This window comes from Oncorhynchus nerka, linkage group LG11 (assembly GCF_034236695.1).
Source record: "Oncorhynchus nerka isolate Pitt River linkage group LG11, Oner_Uvic_2.0, whole genome shotgun sequence".
In the NCBI taxonomy this organism is placed as follows: domain Eukaryota; kingdom Metazoa; phylum Chordata; class Actinopteri; order Salmoniformes; family Salmonidae; genus Oncorhynchus; species Oncorhynchus nerka.
This window is the reverse complement of record NC_088406.1, coordinates 65238472-65261473: the sequence shown is the minus strand read 5'-3', so window position 1 is coordinate 65261473 and position 23002 is coordinate 65238472. Positions and strand designations below refer to the sequence as shown.

The following is a 23002-nucleotide window of genomic DNA, read 5'->3' as shown; positions in this document are numbered from 1 at the left end:
TGCTGAGCAGAATAAGAAGACGTTTATTTATTTTTATTTAACCTTTATTTAACTGGGAAATTAAGTTAAGAAAAAAATCGTATTTACAATGACAGCCTTTGGAATTTCCTTACATAAACAGGGAAGAAACCATCTTTAAGCTATCACAGTTGACCAACCATTGGGCTTGCAGTGTTTCACAATCTCAAAGCAGAGGTAAACATGTACACTGAAAACATTGATTTTATAGGTAGCGTTTGCTGAAACTGGTGCATAAACTACACCATGGGCATTAATGTGGAGTTCCCCCTTTGCTGCTATAACAGTCTCCACTCTTTTGGGAAGGCTTTCCACCAGTGGTGTAAATTACTTAAGTAAAAATACTTTAAAGTACTACTAAAGTCGTTTTTTTGGAGTATCTGTACTTTACTAATTATATTTTTGACTACTTTTACTTCACTACATTCCTAAAGAAAATATTGTACTTCTTACGCCATACATTTTCCCTGACAACCAAAAGTACTCCTTACATTTTGAATCCTTAGAAAAACAGGACAATTGTCAAATGCATGCACTTATCAAGAAAACATGTCGTCATCCCTACTGCATCTGGCCTGGCAGACTCACTAAACACAAATGCATATTTTGTAAATAATGTCTGAGTGTTGAAGTTTGACCCTGGTCATTCATACATTTTAAAAACAAGAAAATGGTCCCGTCTGCTTTGCTTAATATAAGGAATTTGAAATTATTTATTGTTTTACTTTTAATACTTTAGTATATTTTAGCAATTACATTTACTTTTGATACTTTAAGTATATTTAAAATCAAATAATTTTACTCAAGTAGTATTTTACTGTCTGACTTTTATTTGAGAGACTTTCTATAAAGGTATCTATACTTTTATGATAATTGGGTATTTTCCCCACCACTGGTGATTTGCCTGCACTGTCGGCTGCAATGTCGAACGAGCCCTGCATTTAAAAAGTATTCCAAAAACGCCACTTTTTTTCCCAAATGAAGGAAAGGGAGGAATCTGTTTTTCTTTTGCCCTTCCTTTTTCTGAAAATATAACCAATCATTGTTCCTTATATGTTTTCAACTGGCCAATCACCACCATTTCACAAAAGAGGCGGGACTATTTCCAACGATTCGTCCGCATTGACCTCCGCCACATCCTTCGTGCCCTTTAATTCGCAGTTTACACATTGGCAGACTGGAAATTTATCCAGCGAGTTTTATTTGACCTGTATATCTAAATTAGAAAATGGCGTTGCTAACACCTCTCCTTGCATTCCTCTACCACTTGCCGCAGGTGTACAAGTGGCTGCTAAAGCCATACTATGTCGCGTCTCTGTTCATGTCAGTCGCGTTTCTCCTGATCCGCAAGACGCCAGGCATCTGCGAGCATCTTTCGACACAACGAGAGGATGGCAACCCCTGCGACTTTGACTGGGTCAGTATTGAATGGTGTAACAAATGGGGATTGAAAAAATGGTAGGAAGGATACACGTGATTAGGCCGAGATAAAGACGGGTTAGATTGCCAACGAGCTAACGTTAGCTATCCCATGCTAAATGTGATGACAGAGTGGGAGTTTAGTTCGCTACATGAGTGGCCATTCTGAAATTCGGTGGGAGCTGGCCTGGGTTCGACACTGAAAGATGCTATAGAGACTGTAACCCGAAACTAAATCGGAAAGTAACAGTAAGGTGATGTGAGACAGAACCGAACAAAGGGTGGGTGTACTGGGGAGTTTGCAGGTGCGTGCCCCCCTCTCATAAAAGGCTACCAGGACCTTGTTTTTTAATTTTTTTATCTCGGGCTGAAAGTGCAACTACCACCATGAGTTCACGCACCAAAACCACCCAAAAAAGTACACGGGCAAAAACTGGAGTTAGTTGCACGCCTGCCCCGACCCTGTAACGTAAAGCAGTAGATGAAACGTCAAAAGACTGAAATGCCCTGACCTGTATGTTTAATTCTATTCTCATGTTCCACAGAGAGAAGTGGAGATTCTTATGTTCCTCAGTGCCATCGTCATGATGAAAAACAGAAGAGCTAGTAAGTATCAGCCCTGAACTAGAGCCCTGTCATCATCAGAGATCTAGCTAGCGTACCCATACTCTTATGACCCATTCTCATCTGTTTACCTACTTAAAAACAGACTGACAACGAGGCGCACACATCGTTATACAAAAATCCTTGACCAATACAGCAGCTCACTATCACTAATTCACTCCGTGTAAATGTTTCATACAGAGCTAAATTCAAAGGTTAATCATCAGCGGAGTTGTACCCGTCTGCGTTTAGACACTATAGAACTGCCCCCCCAATCAGTTGGTCATCATCACAAGTTACCACAGCCACAGAGCATTTTAGAGTTTATTAGTCACATGCACAGGGTCACACATGATTGCAGGGTACAGCTGACTAGTGGTGGCTATTCAGCAGCCTGGTGGTCTGTGGGTAAATGCTATTGGCCAGTCGTCAGTTTTTGCCATGACGGTCCTGTACTGACTACGTGTTGGAAGCGGGGAGAACAGGCTGTGGCTTGGGTGGCTGAGGTCATAAACCCCGCCTATTTCTATTGATCTTCGCAGCGGTCTAATGCACTACAGACCCCGGTTCGTTTCCAGGCTATATCACAACGGGCTGTGATTGGGAGTCCCATGGGGCGGCGCACAATTGGCCCAGTGTCGTTAGGTTTTGGCCGGGGTAGGCCGTCATTGTAAATAAGAATTTGTTATTAACTGACTTGCCTTGTTAAATACACAAAAGTCCCATTTTAACCTCAACCATGCTGCCAACCATATGCCTAACCTTAAATGCAGACAAAAAAAATACATTTTTGTTTTGATGAATGTTTATGATATAGCCAATTTTGAGGCTGTTGTATCTAGGGGAAACACCCTCAGTTTGAGCTAGGGGTCTCCTTCAGCAGGCAGACATGTTTGTTTTACATGACATTCAACACATGGTTACCATTTCCGTTAAATGATTGGTACCCACACACATTGCTAGCGAAGTTTCACTTTTGTATCCACAAGGCTAACATTTTCAGACACTTAAACTTTGTCTGAGAAAATCGTTTGGTGTAAAGCCAAATGTTTTTTTGTTCTTGGTTACTGCTGTATATTCATGATATTGTTCTAATTATTCATCCAATATGCTATGGCAAATGTCTTGTCCACACAGCCCTATTTAAATGAATACTTTAGTGTTGTAAACGGACTGTTTTTAATAGATCGTTCACAGGAAGAAATGATAAGGCTGTTTTGTCTGTTGACCTTGTGGTGTCATTCTGGTGTTTACGTTATTGTGGCTCTGTTGTTGGTCGTTGGCGCTCCCTTCGTCTTTCATCGGCCTGTCTCTCCCTCCTCCCTAAAGTGAACCCCTCACTTGTTAGGCCTCAACTATAAACTGTCCCTCTTTCTCAGGCTCAAACAGTTTTTACACTTTTCTTCATAGTTCTTCGTGTCACTCCTTACCCGTCGTTTTACAAAACAGTTTGTTCCTGCCTTCTATTCACGTCGGTTCTTTCTCTGTCGCTCTAAATGTTATTGTTCTTTGTGTTTCCTCCCCAAGTTCACTCTTGTCCTCAACCTGCAAATTGTCCTTATTCTATGCCATAGTTTTTTTTTTTTTTATTCAAAGATGAAAAAAAGGTTGTTTACTTGACTTAACCCCTTCTCTCCATTTCTCGTTGTCTCAGTAACGGTGGAACAGCATGTGGGGAACATCATTCTGTTCAGTAAGGTGGCCAACGTTATCCTCTTCTTCAGACTGGACATCCGCATGGGCCTTCTCTACCTCACCTTCTGCATCGGTCAGTACGCACACTTGCATGCATACACACTTTGTTCATACATACACATACATGGATACACACAGACACGCACTCCTCTACTGTTGTGGTAATTAATTATACCGGTAAATGCCTAGTTAGATGACATGACCTATAACCTGATGGCCCCTCATTCGGCTCTCTGATTGGCTGATTGTGTGTTCCAGTGTTCCTGATGACCTGTAAGCCTCCTCTCTACATGGGCCCAGAGTACATCAAGTACTTCAGTGACAAGACCATAGACGTGAGTACCACAGATTACCTCTAAGGCTCTACTGTGACTGACAATATTGCCATGTTAGTTTGAAAAATAACACGGATGCGTGTATCAAAAATGCTACTTTCACAGGATCGCCGAAGGTGACACCAGTTAGGCTGTTTTTGACATTTCAGTTGAAAGTATTTTTATCAGGTGATTTCAAAGGCGATCTACGCAGAGGATGATTTTATTGATTGAAATTGGACTTTTAGTGAAACTGATGGCTGACTTGTGACTCTGTTGCAGGACGAGTTGGAGAGGGACAACAGGGTGACGTGGATTGTAGAGTTCTTCGCTAACTGGTCCCCGGAGTGTCAGTCCTTTGCCGCCGTCTACGCAGACCTCTCCCTCAAGTAAGACGGCGACTAATCTTCACTATACACGACGAAATGAAAGTCTCCATTTTAATGCATTGCACCATAACCCCATAGCGTCAATCAACATCCTCTCCTGGATTGTGTTCCCTATTAGTATCACCTGTCAGTTTGTGGTGCGACTGAAGTGGTACTGCTATTGCTGCGAGTTTGTTGGGAAATTGACGTTTTCTCTCTCATGGTTACAGGTATAACTGTGCTGGGCTCAAGTTTGGGAAGGTGGACATCGGCCGGTATGGAGACGTGTCTAAGAAGTAGGTCCCTTTTCTCATTCACTCTCGCTCTCTCTCTCTTTCTCTCTGCAGATGGGAGTATATATTTAAGTGAAGTAGATTTCTGATTGGACGTCTCTGATTTTGAAACATTGTAATTGCTTCCCATCCTCCATCGCTCTTCTCCAGGTACAAGGTGAGTACCTCTCCCCTCTCCAAGCAGCTGCCCTCGCTGCTGCTGTTCCAGGGGGGCAAGGAGGTGATGAGACGCCCCCAGGTGGACAAGAAGTGTAGGGCAGTATCCTGGAGCTTCACTGAGGTAAGAGGTGTGGTTTCAAAGCAGAACATTAGAAATGCGCACACACCAGGGTTTCCGTTAGCTGATAATAGCTGACTTTTGGTGTGTGTGAGAGAATTTGCACCAGCCCATTGACTGGGAGAGGGGAAAATCGTAGTTATCGGTCTAAGTTAATTAGCATCATATAGTGTACAGTATATTCGCTATGTATTTTCTCACACTCGTATAGGATACAGCGCCTTTGAGCGGAACATCTGTCAGACACCGTGAGAGCTGCTGCAGCATCTCAAACAGAAAATGCATACATAGGCAATGGAAGGCATGCTCTTCAGCATGTCACACACCACTTTGCAATGAACTGGAGGCTGTATGCTTTTTGAAAACCTGAACGCTTTAATAATACATATTGAGGCATGTCTTACCTTGCTTCAAAGTAGCCTAGCCAAAATCAGACCATCTTTGGAGGCAGGGGTAATTAAGCGGGGTATTTCCCCCCGCTAATTTCATTATGGAAGGAACGTTTGTGCGTAGCCTACTGCCTTGTGTGCATTGCTGCTCTTAAAATGTGAAGAAATAAGTTTATCAACGTTTTATGTTAAACGTTCTGATCTGTTGCATCAGACTCATTGCGTTAACTTAATTTTTTATAAAGCCCAGTACTGGTTGTATGAATTTGGGATCTACCGTCCCCCAACTGTTCTGGAGTCTGTTTGGAATAGGCTATTTCTTTCTCGCCAAGCTGATTTTAATAGAATAGTTGAACCTTTTCTGCTATGCGGGACAGTAGTTTGACATCGACTAAGTGATTTTGCTGTTCGTTACTCGTCTTGGCTGAGGAAAAGTAAATGTGGACAGTCATTCTAACATCCTCAAAGTGCACATCAGAATGAGGTAAGAAGGACCTCACATTGTTGTGTCCTTGACTTCTGTTAATGAATTACCATCTAAATGTGATTTGTCATTCTGAGCACCGTGTGTGGACGCCCTAATCCGGTTACGCACCCAATCAAATCAAATTTATTTATATAGCCCTTCGTACATCAGCTGATATCTCAAAGTGCTGTACAGAAACCCAGCCTAAAACCCCAAACAGCAAGCAATGCAGGTGTAGAAGCACGGTGGCTAGGAAAAACTCCCTAGAAAGGCCGAAACCTAGAGAGGAACCAGGCTATAAGGGGTGGCCGGTCCTCTTCTGGCTGTGCCGGGTGGAGATTATAACAGAACATGGCCAAGATGTTCAAATGTTCATAAATGACCAGCATGGTCAAATAATAAGGCAGAACAGTTGAAACTGGAGCAGCAGCACGGCCAGGTGGACTGGGGACAGCAAGGAGTCATCATGTCAGGTAGTCCTGGGGCATGGTCCTAGGGCTCAGGTCCTCCGAGAGAAAGAAAGAGAGAATTAGAGAGAGCACACTTAAATTCACACAGGACACCGAATAGGACAGGAGAAGTACTCCAGATATAACAAACTGACCCCAGCCCCCCGACACATAAACTACTGCAGCATAAATACTGGAGGCTGAGAGAGGAGGGGTCAGGAGACACTGTGGCCCCATCCGAGGACACCCCCGGACAGGGCCAAACAGGAAGGATATAATTTTTTGGTTCTAGTCACGATTCTAGCAGCCGTATTTAGGACTAACTGAAGTTTATTTAGTGCTTTATCCGGGTAGCCGGAAAGTAGAGCATTGCAGTAGTCTAACCTAGAAGTGACAAAAGCATGGATTCATTTTTCTGCATCATTTTTGGACAGAAAGTTTGTGTTACGTAGATGGAAAAAAGCTGTCCTTGAAATGGTCTTGATATGTTCTTCAAAAGAGATCAGTGTTCAGAGTAACGCCGAGGTCCTTCACAGTTTTATTTGAGACGACTGTACAACCATTAAGATTAATTGTCAGATTCAACAGAAGATCTCTTTTTTTCTTGGGACCTAGAACAAGCATCTCTGTATTGTCCAAGTTTAAAAGTAGAAAGTTTGCAGCCATCCACTTCCTTATGTCTGAAACACATGCTTCTAGTGAGGGCAATTATGGGGCTTCACCATGTTTCATTGAAATGTACAGCTGTGTGTCATCCGCATAGCAGTGAAAGTTAACATGTTTTCGACTGACATCCCCAAGAGGTAAAATATATAGTGAAAACAATAGTGGTCCTAAAACGGAACCTTGAGGAACACTGAAATTTACAGTTGATTTGTCAGAGGACAAGCCATTCACAGAGACAAACATGATTCTTTTCATCATTGTGTCAAGAGATATAGTACTAAAACACTTGAGCGTCTCTCTTGATCCTAGGTCCTGGCAGAGTTGTGCAGACTCAGGACAACTGAGCTTTGAAGGAATATGCAGAATTAAAGAGGAGTCCGTAATTTGCTTTATAATAATCATGGTATTTTCCTCAAAGAAGTTCATGAATTTATCACTGCTGAAGTGAAAGCCATCCTCTCTTGGGGAATGCTGTTTTTTAGTTAGCTTTTCGACAGTATCAAAAAGGAATTTCGGATTATTCTTATTTTCCTCGATTAAGTTGGAAAAATAGGATGATTGTTGGACAAAACCCACTGAGTCGATGATGCCTCCAAAAGCCTTTTGGAGTGGGTCTGTGGACTTTTCGATGTGAATATTAAAGTCACCAAAGATTAGAATATTATCTGCTATGACTACAAGGTCTGATAGGAATTCAGGGAACTCAATGAGGAACGCTGTATATGGCCCAGAAGGCCTGTAAACAGTAGCTATAAAAAGTGATTGAGTAGGCTGCATAGATTTCATGACTAGAAGCTCAAAAGACGAAAACGTCTTTTTTTTTTGTAAATTGAAATTTGCTATCGTAAATGTTAGCAACACCTCCGCCTTTGCGGGATGTACGGGGGATATGCATATACTTCCAGTTAATTTCACAAATGTCCGTATACCCAGACATGCACACACACACTCAATGTCACTCTCAACAGGAGAACATCATCCGGGAGTTCAACCTGAACGAGCTCTACCAGAAGTCCAAGAAACTCAATAAGTCCAAGGGAGACTGGAGCGACAAGCTCAATGAATCACAGTTCCCGCCGTTGCACGAAGAGGAGGAGCCCGAGGTCGACGCCCAGGGGGAGGAGACGGAGACCAAGAAGGACAAATAGAATTGTCAGGGGTAGTGGCCTCAGAAGAACGCTGGGACTAGCTGGTGTTCTGTTCTATCGAGGGAACAAACATGATTGTTACGAATCCTTTTTCATTTTGCTATGTACAACACGATTTGAGTTGCAAAATGTGATTATGATTATCTCAACTGTACAGTTAGATTTGTACGTCTCCGTCATACTTATGAGTTGCATCGATCTTTCCTCCAGTTCCCTGGAGAAACTCTATGCTCATCATTGGTTGTGTCCCAAATGGCATTCTATTACCTAATATAGTGCACTAGGGAAAAGGGGTGTGACTTAACAATTGAATGCATTAATATTGGCACACTACAATTATACACTCCATTCCTAGTGTTTCACTTGATTTAAAACTTGTCCCATTTGGGATATAGTGTGAATTTACACTCTGTCCAGTCCATGCACCCATTGAACTGAAGTTACATTGGCTTCGTCTGAAATGGCTCAATGGTTCAGACATGGTCAAGTATTTTACGCCAGCTACCTACCTTCGACTGGGTCCATGATAATGATAATGTGTATGAGCCACGGCCTCTGTCATCTACAAAATATCAGAGATGGTTGAGGGAGGCACTGGTAGTCTCTATCCCTCACTCCTCTCCATGACAGAATATCCCTCACTTCCTCTCCATGACAGAATATCCCTCACTCCTCTCCACCCTGACAGAATATCCCTCACTCCCCTCCATGACAGAATATCCCTCACTCCTCTCCACCCTGACAGAATAGGTAGAATTACATGTTTACTTTCAAATGCTCCCATCTAAACGATTACCATTTTGACACCAGCATCTCTAGGCGATGTAACAGAACATTTTACTACCTGTTTGACATTCCCTTGGTTACTGTAGAATTCTGTGTCAACCTTCCGTTCAGAATGTGTAGATTGATTCCGTGAATGGGTGAGCCTGCCGCTTGAGGTGTCCGACATGTTTTTTTTATGCAATAAAAATGTGTACATGAATACATTGAGTCTGGCAATGTTCCCGAACGCAGGAACATTGCCTTTAAATGTCAAGTTGCACTATACTATAAGAAATCATGCACGAGGGGGTGTGGTATATGGCCAATATACCACTAAGGGCTGTTCTTAGTGCCTGGACACAGCCCTTAGCCATGGTATATTGGCCATAAACCCGAGATGCCTTATTGCTATTATAAACTGGTTACCAATGTCATTAGAGCAGTAAAAATTTATGTTTTGATATACCACTGCTGTCAGCAAATCAGCATTCAGGGCTCATCCCACCAGGTTTACAATTAAAGATAAATGGGAATTTAAGCATTTTTAGCAACATGTATGTTTTGGTGGCATAACGTTAAAAAAATAAAAAATACTGCATAGTTTCCTATGAACACGAAGCGAGGTGGCCATCTTTGTCGGCGCCGGATGTTGAACCTACATTTTGGCACCGCCTTCTGGTAGTGACGGCATTTAAGAGTTATGGAGGGAGGCGAGACATGAAGCCAAGCTTTGAGCCTCCCCCCCATCAGTAGGAGTTTGCTCCCTACATATGAACCTGAGAACCACTGACTGATGTAAACCCCACAATGATTCTCTGGCCCCTCTGGAAGAAATTCTGTTAAGTTGCATGAAAATCTACTGTAACTGGATCATAACTTTTAATTGCCAATGTGGAATCCTTTGGTCCGACTTAAAAGTTCTACTCTGAATGTGTAGTAAGTATGGGATAGACTATGTTCTGCCCTTTCTCATGTGTTGCATTGGCCGACCTCAACTGCAAACAAAAAGAACACTGCCTTTTGTTTTAAATACTTTATTACCAATGCTCAAACACACACGCACATACACACATGCACACGCCCACACACATACAGAGCTATACAGTACTTTTTAAATTTTATTTATTTATTTCAAAACACCCAAGTCCAGGGCCTGTACTTGTCTAAACATCATCTGTAAGGGCATTGGCTGTTCCTGATGGCAGTCAAACATATTGGGCGACGTGCTTTTTTTTTGTCCTAGACCATTTTGTTTCATTCTACGCTCCTGACTGGTCAAACAAACTGTCAGTCTAAAGCAATGCCCTGTAAATTGTCTTAAAATCTTGCAAAAAAAAAAAAGAAGAAAAGTACAAATTAAATATAAAAAAGGATGTTACTGACTTTCAGCTGCTCATCATTGGTTTAAACCATTAACGAATAAAAGAGTAGGTTGATATGAATCTCTTGCTCTCTCTGGATTGGTCGCGCCAAAGCATGTGATCCTCGCTAGTTTCTCAATAGGTCAGCTAGTGGACTGCAACCAGAGATGTCAGTATCCGGACCAATAAAACAAAACATTGGGTGTGTGTTATGGCATTCTATTCCCTACATAGTGCACTGCTTTTGACCAGAGTCTTTTAGGCCCTGGTCAAAAAGTAGTGCACTAAATAGTGAATAGGGTTCAATTTCAGACACACCCATTACAAAGCTCAGAAGTAAACAATCAGAAAGTACAGCAGGGTATTTCTGAAATATGCCCCAGGAGAAGTCGAGTGGTTACTGTGTATCAAAGGACTTTAAAAATGCTACTTCGCCTTCTTTTATCAAATACATTGTTTCCCATTGGCTGAACCATATCATTGTCCAGCTCCTCTCTTTGGCTGAATACTCAAAACTCAGCCTCTGATTGGCTGGTGCAGCCATCAATCCAAATGAGCCGCATTCCAGTGCTAGTCGGAACTAGGAAACTGACATTTTCGACTTGCTAACTGGTTGAACGTGGCACGTGTTTAACTAAAACAAGTTAATAAGTCAGAAATGTCCCAAGTTCCGACTAGCACTTGAACGCGGCAACAGTTTCTTTCCTGTTTGGTTATAATTCTGAAATGAACTCAAACCAGAAAAACCCTATATCAGCCCGTTAAAAAAAAATCTTATCAACAGCTATATATAAATTCATATAAAATAACATTTTAAAATTAAATAAGTAAAATTAAAAAAAACACCTTGATTATCAAGGCCATTGCTCCAAAGTTTGTTTAGAAAAGGCTGCTCCATCTTTAGTACAGACCCGATGATTGTGTCACTGGTCGAGTTTCTTATTTTTTTATCATTCCATTGGTCCTTAAGTGAAATCTCCGCCCACCCGGGGAACCAGGCCAGGCCAAAAACTAACTCTACCAATGATCCTGCCGTCTACTACAGTTTAGCATTTCCATTTCTGATTGGTCGCGAGAGAATGGCAGCGTGATCACTAGCCAATCACAGTGGCCCATAGTGGCCGGTGCATGCCACAGTCACCTTTAAATGCCACTGATTGGAGGAAATCACCATAAATTCCAAACCATATAATTCTGTACAGAGAATGAATCATTACATATTTATGAATGAATGAAAGAACATTTTTGTTTTTCTCTTTAAAATATTGGCTGTTTTTACAAGCAGCCCAATCCAGATGTATTTTTCCCCAATCAGATCAGATCCTTTTACTTTCTCAGAGCTGATCTGATTGGTCAAAAAATTCAGAATTGAGCTGCCTGTGTATACGCAGCCATGTTGATCTTCCTTGTTTTATCCAATAAAGGCAAACCCAGTTGTAACTGTCAGTCAATCATTCCCACAGAGTTCAATCTGCCCAGAAATTGGTGGATTGTCAAAGAGTCCCGCCTCTTATGATTGGCTCGCTGGGCCCGTAAGCCCACCATGTCATAATGGTGTGTTGTGTTCTTGAATGTGATTGGTTAAACAACTTTCTCCCGAATAGTTCTGTAGTTCCTTGACTGGAGGTCTCTGAATGAGAGAGGAAGTCCGGAGTCCATCGCATTTGGAAGAAGAGCAAGAAAAGTCTGTCGTTTCACTCTTTCTCATCACCCAACTTTTAAAACGTCTGTGTATTAAAAGCTTTCCTCTCCTGAAGGGTCCAAGAGGCAGAAATATCATCAGTCAATCTCTGACCCCTCATTCACCTTTAACCCCTGACGCCATTAGTCAGAGTAGCCGCCCGTCAAACTCAGACTGAAATCTCATAGGTGGTCCCGCCGACGCCAGTCACTTTCTTCACCCCGCCCCCCGGCTTGTGGGCGGGGCTCTGGGTGTTTCCAGGGCTGGGATAGGCCTGTCCGGGGCGAGTGGACATGCTGATTGGGTGAGAGGGGGAGGAAGGGATGGAGCCTGAGGAGGAAATGGAGGACCTGGGCTGCCCGTTCGTCCGGCTGAACAACTTCATCTGAATCTCGTCCCTGGATAGAGAGAACGAGAGAGGGAGGGAAAGAAGGATTAGTTAAGAAATTGGAGAGGAAGAGCGCACACTCGGGGTATATACTAAATGGCACCCTATCCCCTTCTATAGTGTACTACTTTTCACCAGGGCCCAAAAGAGCTCGTATTCACTTTAGGGAATAGTGTGCCTTTGTGGAAGCATTCATAACCAATCGATGGGATATATCATGCAGGGGTGACCAAGGGCTGTTACATACAGATATCTACTGTAATCCTATAGTCAAACAGAGGGACGTCATGCTGGATAACGGTGACACACGCAGAGGGCAACAGGATAAAACACAGCCACAACTACATCGATAACACAACCATGGTTAATGGTGGACAAAATGCATTTTGAGATGGTCAACAGTAGTACACTACATAGGGAATGACATGCCATTACATAATGTATTGTGATGTCTCATAACAAAGACCTACACCTACAGTAACAACACCATCACATAGTGAAGGGAACCAGGACAGGCGACAGAGAGACAGTTCGGGACAGAGAAAGGCTGAATGGAACAACTACAGCAGCTGAAAACAGACAACGGGTACGTACCAAATGGCACCCTATTCCCTATACCGTGCGCTAGTTTTCACCAGAGCAGTGGTCAACAGTAGGGCACTCTATAGGGAAAAGGGTGACAGTCGGGGCTGAACCAACAGAAGCAGTGATGAGGAGAAGCACCGACTCTACAGACGAGTGGAAAACACACAACGGGGGGAAAAAGGAGGTAAAGGAACTCACAGGAGCCTGGGAGGAGGAGGAAGAAGAAGAGGAGGAAGAGAAGGAGGAGAAGGAGGAGGCAGCGGGCTGCAGTCAGTCGGTAAAGAGCAGAGCCGTTACTCACTTAGGTGCATGGATCCCCCCTCCCGCCCCTCCCCCTCCGGCCGAGGCCGACGCCTTGCGCACCATCCGGTACTGCATCTCCGCCGCCGCCGCCGAAGAGTACGACAGAGACTTCCCCAGCGGCGGGGGGTGGGGGGAGCGCGGGGGGTGCGTGGAGGGGGCTAGGGGGTGTCCGTGGACCGGGTGCGGTACGGGTAGAGGTGGGGGCGGCAGAGTCGGACAGGAGCGGGGCCGGGAGAAGCGGGGGGGTCTGGAGCTGTGGCTGCTGTGGTGGTGGTGGTGGTGGTGATGATGGTGGTGGTGTGGGTGGGGGGCTGGGGGGCCGCGGAGGAGGGAGGGGGCTGAGAGTGGTGGGAGTGGGGATGCGATTCCTGGAGATAGTGGGCGCGGTGTGGGGAGGAGAGGAGGGCTACGGAGGAGGCGGAGGGCTGGTGGAGCTCTGCGTCTCTCTGCTGGCTGAGCTGGGCCGACAGGTAGGGGGAGGAGTACCCCAGGATGGGGGGTGGTGCCGGGGTACGGTGGTGCCCGGGCGACATGTCGGGTGCGGCCGACTCAAAGTCGGGGCTCTCGGAGGGCGTGAGCAGGCTGTCGTACGATAGGCTGCCGTTGCGCGGAGGAGGCGTCTGATTGGCCAGGCTCTTGTAGCTCGTGGAGGTCGTTGCCTCAGAGACATGAGTCGCGTTGTGGGCGGAGCCAGAACGCACGCTGGAAGAATGGGAAGCACCTCCCCCTCCACCGGAGGATAGAACCGTTGGGTCTGAAAAGGAGGGGTAGGAACGTCCCCCTAGAGAGTAACCGGGGATACCGCCACCCCCTGACCCTGGTGCCCCCCCTCCTCCAGGTCTGTCTCCACCTCCTCCCCCTCTCTCCCCTGGGGCCTCTCTCCCATCCAGGCTGGGTTCAGAGCGGAAGCCAGGCTGCTGGCTGGACTGGAGCAGAGAAGACGACTCCTTCAGACTGTCCCCTCGACTCATCTGGTGGGGGGGAGAGAGGGTGGGGTAGAGAGAGAGAGTGGGTGGGGTAGAGAGAGAGAGAGGGTGGGTAGGGTAGAGAGAGAGAGAGGAGAATGGGTAGGGTAGAGAGAGAGAGGAGAATGGGGGGTAGAGAGAGAGAGAGAGAGAGAGAGAGATGGGGTAGAGAGAGAGAGAGAGAGAGAGAGGATGGGGTAGAGAGAGAGAGAGAGAGAGGATGGGGTAGAGAGAGAGAGAGAGAGAGGATGGGGTAGAGAGAGAGAGAGAGGATGGGGTAGAGAGAGAGAGAGAGGATGGGGTAGAGAGAGAGAGAGAGGATGGGGTAGAGAGAGAGAGAGAGGATGGGGTAGAGAGAGAGAGAGGGTGGGGTAGAGGGAGAGAGAGAGAGGGTGGGGTAGAGGGAGAGAGAGAGAGGATGGGGTAGAGAGGGAGAGAGAGAGAGAGGATGGGGATGGGGTAGAGAGAGAGAGAGAGAGAGGATGGGGTAGAGAGAGAGAGAGAGAGAGGATGGGGTAGAGAGAGAGAGAGAGAGAGGATGGGGTAGAGAGAGAGAGAGAGAGAGAGGATGGGGTAGAGAGAGAGAGAGAGAGAGAGAGAGGATGAGGGAGAGAGAGAGAGAGAGAGAGGATGGGGTAGAGAGAGAGAGAGAGAGAGAGAGGATGGGGTAGAGAGAGAGAGAGAGAGAGGATGGGGTAGAGAGAGAGAGAGAGGATGGGGAGAGAGAGAGAGAGAGAGAGGATGGGGTAGAGAGAGAGAGAGAGAGAGGATGGGGTAGAGAGAGAGAGAGAGAGAGGATGGGGTAGAGAGAGAGAGAGAGAGGATGGGGTAGAGAGAGAGAGGGGATGGGGTAGAGAGAGAGAGAGAGCGAGAGGTAGATAAGGAAAGAGGGAGAGAAGATAAAGTCATGTTAACTCTAACCTGGAATGAGAATTGGATGTCCAAATGTACAGACAAAGCACTAGACCAGCACCAATAAAACCACAGTGGGAAGAACATAGGGGAAGGGAACAACTCTCAGGCCAGATGCATGGGCTTCACTATACACAAGGGATCTGCTGCAGGGGGAAGAATATACAGGCCTACAACTTTTACAATGCCCACATGGCTTCTGTAGCAGTATGTTATCTTTACAACACATAGGACAGAAGGGTTCCGCACCTTTAATAAAAAAAAATAAACACACACACAGTATATATAGCCAGATGGCTGTGGGATAGGGGGGGCAACATGTGTGCCCAGTGAAACAATAAGCTTGTGTATCAAAATGGCACTCATCACGAGGGCTCGCGGGTCTGCGTATCCCCCCACGTTGCGAGCAAAACATTTTAGTAGCCCCCCCCTTGTGTTTTAAAGGAGGCTGGTGGTACCTTAAATTAGGGAGGACGGGCTCATGGTAATGACTGGTGCAGAATAAGTGGAACGGGATCAAATACATGGTTTCCATGTAGTTGATGACATCCCGTTTGCTACGTTCCAGCCATTATCATGAGCCCGTCCTCCCCTCAGCAGCCTCCACTGATTTCTGCAGAGAGAGGTTTTTGCAATTTTAAATATGACATCTGAGTAACAAAAAGCAAATGGGGCCCCCCGGTCGGTAATTCGACTATGATAACAAGTTTAGATACCTGGCCGCATGACTAACGTAGCAATCTAAAACATTTCTGTTGGGCTAATTGACTGACTCTGTGACCGACTTTAACAAGAGAAACTGATGATGCACAACCACATTTAGAAACCTTCTGCATTCTAAACTCAGCAAAAAAAAGAAACGTCCCTTTTTCAGGACGCTATCGTAAAAATCCAAATAACGTCACAGATCTTCATTGTAAAGGATTTAAACATCGTTTCCCATGCTTGTTCAATGAACCATAAACAATGAATGAACATGCACCTGTGGAACGTCGTTAAGACACTAACAGATTACAGACGGTACAGACGGCAATTAATGCCACAGTTATAAAAACTTAGAACGCTAAAGAGGCCTTTCTACTGACTCTGAAAAACACCAAAGGAAAGATGCCCAGGGTCCCTGCTCATCTGCGTGAACGTGCCTTATGCAAGGAGGCATGAGGACTGCAGATGTGGCCTGGGCAATATATTGAAATGTCCGTACTGTGAGACGCCTAAGACAGAGCTACAAGGAGACAGGACGGACAGCTGATCTTCCTCGCAGTGGCAGACCACGTGTAACAACACCTGTACAGGATTGCAGGTGTTGTACAGGATGGCAACAACAACTGCCCGAGTTACACAAGGAACACACAATCCCTCCATCAGTGCTCAGACTGTCCGCAATAGGCTGAGAGAGGCTGGACTGAGGGCTTGTAGGCCTGTTGTAAGGCAGGTCCTCTCCAGACATCACCGGCAACACTGTCACCTATGGGCACAAACCCACCGTTGCTGGACCAGACAGGACTGGCAAAAAGTGCTCTTCACTGACGAGTCGCGGTTTTGTCTCACCAGGGGTGATGGTCGGATTTGCGTTTATCGTCGAAGGAATGAGCATTACACCGAGGCCCGTACTCTGGAGCGGGATTGATTTGGAGGGTCCGTCATGGTCTGGGGGCGGTGTGTCACAGCATGATCGGACTGAGCTTGTTGTCATTGCAGGCAATCTCAACGCTGGGCGTTACAGGGAAGACATCCTCCTCCCTCATGTGGTACCCTTCCTGCAGGCTCATCCTGACATGACCCTCCAGCATGACAATGTCACCAGCCGTACTGTTTGTTTTGTGCGTGATTTCCTGCAAGACAGGAATGTCAGTGTTCTGCCATGGCCAGCGAAGAGCCCGGATCTCAATCCCATTGAGCACGTCTGGGACCTGTTGGATCGGAGGGTGAGGGCTAGGGCCATTCCCGCCAGAAATTTCTGGGAACTTGCAGGTGCCTTGGTGGAAGAGTGGGGTAACATCTTACAGCAAGAACTGGCAAATCTGGTGCAGTCTATGAGGAGGAGACGCACTCTAGTACTTAATGCAGCTGGTGGCCACACCAGATACTGACTGTTACTTTTGATTTTTACCCCCCCTTTGTTCAGGGACACATTATTCCCTTTCTGTTAGTCACATGTCTGTGGAACTTGTTCAGTTTATGTCTCAGGTGTTGAATCTTGTTATGTTCATACAAATATTTACACATTAAGTTTGCTGAAAATAAACACAGTTTACAATGAGAGGACATTTCTTTTTTTGCTGAGTTTACTATTCTAACTCTCAACAGTAAGTTCAGACCCAGACAGAGTACCCCAAAAAAACAAATACAAATATTTATTTTATTGATCCCTTCAAAAGGCTGCCAGTTGCTCTTTCCCGTTATAGGGGTTAGGGTGCCATTTTTTGACACAAGCACAGTTTTGGTTGTAATTGAGCCCAAAGGAGGCTCGTGCGGCCGTGCCTGTTCGACTGTGCACCTTGATGCCCTCTTGTGGAGAAAACGTCAAACAGCAGCTGAGCCATTGACGGTCCACTGTGTGATTCCAGAATTGATTTAAGTGAATTATGATCAGATTGTGTGACATATAGGAAGCATGCCGTATATGTAAAATAGGTCAAATAAAAATGTAATAATATGTTAATTAACTTCCACAAAACCTTTCTACAACAAGAAATTGCTAGGGGAGAATCTTTTACACAACACTGTGGGGAAAGCGTTCGGCTAAAAGACGACACACAAGGTTGGGTAACAAGAAAAAAGCACAAGACACTCAAGCTAAAGAAAATAAAGAAAAATAGTCCAACATTCACTTACTGATACTGTTCAACTGAAAGCCACTGAATAACCAATCAAAAGGCAGGAAAAGAAGCCACGAGTAAAAACAGAGATGCATTAACAAATCATAACAAATCAAACGATTAAGGACAGACAGGCAAGCAGCCAACGGAGATGTAAAATATAAATCTGAGTCAGAGAGAACAATGTGTGTGCCACCGAAGTAGTGTGATATGCATCCTACATCGCACAGCATTTACACAGTCTTTCACACAGAGACACACAGTCTTTCACACAGAGACACACAGTCTTCCACGGTCACTTTATGCGCGAGCTAGTTGGTTGGCATCAAAGACAGTGTGTGTTTGTTACCTGGTTGGCGTAGGCATGGGTAAGGGCAGTGTGGTTCTTTCCTGGACTGCTATAGGTCGGCCTGTATTTATACATGGTGGGTGTGGGCGGGGCTTTGTTCAGAAGACTACTCTCTGTGGGGAGAGAGGGACAAATAAATTAACTCAGGTACATAAATGTTATCATAGGTAAAACTTTAATTTTCTTTTATCAGCTAAGTTGACTGATAACACACTGATTCACAGCCACAACCTGGGTCATGTTCATTAGGCACCAAACGGAAGGAAACAAACAGGGAGGGACAACCTGACCATATTGTCCAACAGCAAACTGCTTCCTTACCTTTTTCCATTGCAAAACGTTTTCCTACGGTGTGTAGTAATGAGTACAACTCTGGTGAACGTACCCTCTGTGTGTTGTCCCTGGTGGCCTCTGGACAGGGCGGGGTACCTGAGCTCCGGTTTGGGAGGAGGAGGGGGCTCCGCATCGCACGACTGACTCTCCATCATCTCCAGACTACTCTTAGACTGAGAGGGAGAGAAGCAAACAGAGAAAATGAAGGACATTAAATAGAATAAATGTCAAAGTCTATACAACCCAGTGTAGTGGCAGAGTGGAAACTGGAGAGCATTAACTATACACAATGCTGAGGGCAAGAAGGAGCCATGAACATACAGATCGTGTGTGTGTGTGTGTGTGTGTGTAAATGCGTCTACATGGGTCTTTGTCGCGTCATACCCGGTGGAGGTCTCCGTGGATACCGTTGTCGAGGACCTTGGCGGCCAGCTGGGTGTCAGTGAGCTGTGGCCGGAGGAACGGAGGCTGGACAACCACACTGTGAGGCTTCCTCTTCCTCCCCAGGTACCTGATGAAGACCACATCAAATCGTGTTATTTAAAAGCACAAGGAGGAAGAGGAGGAGGGTGAGAAGAGGGTAGCTGATGGAGAGGGGGAGGGACAGGAGGGAGAAAGAGTAGTAAGCGAAGGAACGGATGAGGGAGAGCAAGAAGAAGATGAGGAGGATGAAGAGGACCCATTGAGTTCGAGGACTCATCTTTGGATCTGTGCCATTATGGCACCTGTGACATCTCCATTTAAAAGTAGTCACTTTTCTTAATTAGTGATTTGAAAATCAGTTATTGTGGCCACTAGATAGCAGTGTTCTATCTTTAACTCCATTTTCAACCAAAGGCAACCCAATTTGAAGAAAACAACGCTCTGGTCATTGGCTGATTGCTCCCAACCCATAGCAAATCCCACCCAGTTGACTACTTTTTAAAAAGGCAGAAGCCCTCAATGGAAATGTCCAGGCTAAAAACGGGTTGTATCCATCTAGAGTCCTCTATCAAGCTCTAAGAGGACCTAGTCTCGGTCATCAATCAAACCCCTAATAATAGCATGTAGGGATGACAGCAGCTCAAAACACTGTTTGAACTGATAGTAATGCAACACTAATAACATACTGTAAAACCATAGACAATGATGAGAGAGAAAGAGAGAGAGACCTGGGCGCTTGGGAGCTGCAGAGCACGTGAGAAACGTTCTTCCAACAGCCATTAGTGAAAGGGTTCACTCCTCCCCTAAACTTCCCCGTCACCTGAGAGAGAGAGAGAGAGAGAGAGAGAGAGAGAGAGCACAAATGGAGAAAGAAAGAGCGAGAGAGAACGATAGAGAAGATAAAGGAAAACAAATAATAGTAGGTTATTCATTCCCCTCAAGACATCCTCCATTCATCAACACAACATATTTAAAGTGAAAACATCAGACATGGAGTCATATAAAAGAGGGAGATAAATGGAGGGAGGGATGAGGGAGAGGACGACAGAGGATTATTCTCTCTCCGTGATGAGATTATGACCTGTATGTTTTCATTCCGGGGAGGGATGAAGGGAGAACGGGACGAAGGGGGACTGGGAGGGGGGGGGGGGTCACATTTTCGAGGATTATCATGGGGCTGTTGTTGAGATGAAATGTTTTGGGCCTTTAAGAACGACGTCAACACAAGCCAACGGTTTAGATCTCAGACAACAACGTCAGATAAGAGGGTGTGATTGTTTGGGACGGGTTGGGCGGAGTGTTGGATCTGATGCTAGCAAGGGGTCTTACATGGCTCTCCGGGGAGAAGAATGGGCAGGAATAAGGAGACAACTCCTTTTCTGTAGGCATGTCATTGCACTGCTTACGCCCGCTGTATACTGCGTACATCACAAATAAACTTTGATTTGATTTAACGTTGAGCTCCGTCTCTGTTCTCAAGGGGTGTGCAGTATTTTCATGTGGTAAGCATCTCTCTCATTATTTACGTGATGACAGCTAATCTTTGCAATTGCAGGGCAAATTCTAGTCCAGGAGGCTGCCAGCAGTGCTTAAATGTGTAAATAGGGAGGTGCCAAAACAAAAAGTGAAATGACAGGCTTACTTTGACACTCACAAACTGAAACTCTTATAGATCAATAAAAAACGACCTGGTCTTGAATCCATCAATAGCCTAGAGGTCTAGGTGTGTGGAGACGCATATTGTAGGAGGAAATGACCGTCCTAAAAATGCTTTCCAGTGTCACCCGATGACGCGCAGCTCGCTCGCCGGCGACGGCCGATGCATTGGTGCCAAAAGACTGTATCTCACTCGTTTTGCTTTGTAAAACAATATTTGGAAGCCGTTCAAACATTTTGTTCGCCTAGAGCAGACAGATCAATAGTATTGTCTCTTCAGCAGGAACCATTTGCTTTCCAACCCGTTTTGTCTGGCGTGCTGCTCACCGACCGATTTGCCACGCGTTCCCGACTGTAGGCTGTGTCTTGTTATTGGGATACACCCAATCCACAGCTAGGTAATTGTTTCAAAGAAGCTACTGACCCTCAGCGGCTAAATTATAGGCCTAATCATGATGTAGTAGGTAGGCTATACTGAATGATTTCATTGATTTCTGACAGACAGCAGTAACACTATAACTTTGGCTAATGTATTTCAATCTATGAAGGGCGTTGCAGCTCCTCCAGAATCCTTTGCTATGGTTCTATAAATAAATGATGAAGTGCAACTCTGGAGGGACGAGAGTTGCAGGCTCACGTCTAGCAGAGCAGAGAGAGATCTTGGAAAGGGGAATGTCATTCTAGTTCTTGTGAGAGTTACAAGCGTGCTACTCATACAGCCACGGCCACGCGGGTTACAGGAGGGCAATTCACCAAGAGGCAACTCGAAATGACACTTTGGCCGCTTTTACTCACATTTTTACATTGAAAAAAAAGCGATATTTCTTTTTTTGAGCCACAAAGAGATACCGGATCCGGCCAAATAGGTTCCCGGACCGAAACAGTCCAAAACAGACAGGTGTCGGATCCCGTTTCCCGGCAGGAACCCGGCTCAAATTAAGCACTGGCTGCCAGCTTTTGTTCCAGCATCTTGGCCATTAGGACATTTCTGACAGAGGTAAAATAACTTTGAAAACTACAGTTGTACCTGTTAGTTGGTGGTTCATTCCTGGTGTGTGTGTGTGTGTTGTACCTGTTAGTTGGTGGTTCATTCCTGGTGTGTGTGTGTTGTACCTGTTAGTTGGTGGTTCATTCCTGGTGTGTGTGTGTGTTGTACCTATTAGTTGGTGGTTCATTCCTGGTGTGTGTGTGTTGTACCTGTTAGTTGGTGGTTCATTCCTGGTGTGTGTGTGTGTGTGTTGTACCTGTTAGTTGGTGGTTCATTCCTGGTGTGTGTTGTACCTATTAGTTGGTGGTTCATTCCTGGTGTGTGTGTGTTGTACCTGTTAGTTGGTGGTTCATTCCTGGTGTGTGTGTGTGTGTTGTACCTGTTAGTTGGTGGTTCATTCCTGGTGTGTGTGTGTTGTACCTGTTAGTTGGTGGTTCATTCCTGGTGTGTGTGTGTTGTACCTGTTAGTTGGTGGTTCATTCCTGGTGTGTGTGTGTTGTACCTGTTAGTTGGTGGTTCATTCCTGGTGTGTGTGTGTGTGTGTTGTACCTGTTAGTTGGTGGTTCATTCCTGGTGTGTGTGTGTGTGTTGTACCTGTTAGTTGGTGGTTCATTCCTGGTGTGTGTGTGTTGTACCTGTTAGTTGGTGGTTCATTCCTGGTGTGTGTGTGTTGTACCTGTTAGTTGGTGGTTCATTCCTGGTGTGTGTGTGTTGTACCTGTTAGTTGGTGGTTCATTCCTGGTGTGTGTGTGTTGTACCTGTTAGTTGGTGGTTCATTCCTGGTGTGTGTGTGTGTTGTACCTGTTAGTTGGTGGTTCATTCCTGGTGTGTGTGTGTGTGTGTGTGTGTGTGCGTTTGCTACCTGTTCGTTGGTGGTCCGTCCCCGGGCCACCAGTACCATGTGGAAGCCAGTGAGACCAGCCACCGGGATGAAGAAGAGACCAGCCACACACATCACTGCCATACTGAGAGACCAGCGGTTGAGGAGAGAACAGAGACACCAACTAACACACTCTTAGGGACTGCGTGCCAAATGGCACCCTATTCCTTACATAGTGCACCAGGCTAACACTTCCCAAATGTGTTGAAAATTAAACACCTATAGAAGCACGCTGTCCGACAGATGGAAACACAGTCATCTACCGCCCCAAAACACACACACACACGAACCAACCTACACATCCAACCACACCCTCTCGCAACAAAACACACACGAACCAACCTACACATCCAACCACACCCTCTCCCAACAAAACACACACACACGAACCAACCTACACATCCAACCACACCCTCTCGCAACAAAACACACACACACACGAACCAATCTATACATCCAACCACACCCTCTCGCAACAAAACACAC

At 45.4% G+C, this 23002-nt stretch overlaps 1 protein-coding gene and 1 pseudogene across 1 annotated transcript; one reads left to right on the top strand and one right to left on the bottom strand.

Annotated features, from left to right (window-relative positions):
* The first annotated feature begins 1118 nt into the window (after positions 1 to 1118).
* LOC115137713 (thioredoxin-related transmembrane protein 2-B-like) lies at positions 1119 to 10219 on the top strand. Its single transcript, XM_029674038.2, has 8 exons — positions 1119 to 1435; positions 1983 to 2043; positions 3695 to 3808; positions 3994 to 4070; positions 4332 to 4438; positions 4648 to 4713; positions 4861 to 4990; positions 7926 to 10219. The coding sequence occupies exons 1-8, from the start codon at positions 1247 to 1249 to the stop codon at positions 8103 to 8105; spliced, it is 924 nt and encodes a 307-aa protein (XP_029529898.1). The 5' UTR covers positions 1119 to 1246; the 3' UTR covers positions 8106 to 10219.
* The window catches only part of LOC115137344 (palmitoyltransferase ZDHHC5-A-like), a 24789-nt pseudogene continuing 11762 nt past the window's right edge, over positions 9976 to 23002 (bottom strand).

Excerpts from the sequence above, each read along its gene's own strand:
- LOC115137713 (XM_029674038.2), top strand. The coding sequence starts at position 1,247 with ATGGCGTTGCTAACACCTCTCCTTGCATTCCTCTACCACTTGCCGCAG. Across the intron at positions 1,436-1,982 it reads ACCCCTGCGACTTTGACTGG|AGAGAAGTGGAGATTCTTAT; the intron begins GTCAGTATTGAA and ends CATGTTCCACAG. Across the intron at positions 3,809-3,993 it reads CTACCTCACCTTCTGCATCG|TGTTCCTGATGACCTGTAAG; the intron begins GTCAGTACGCAC and ends TGTGTGTTCCAG.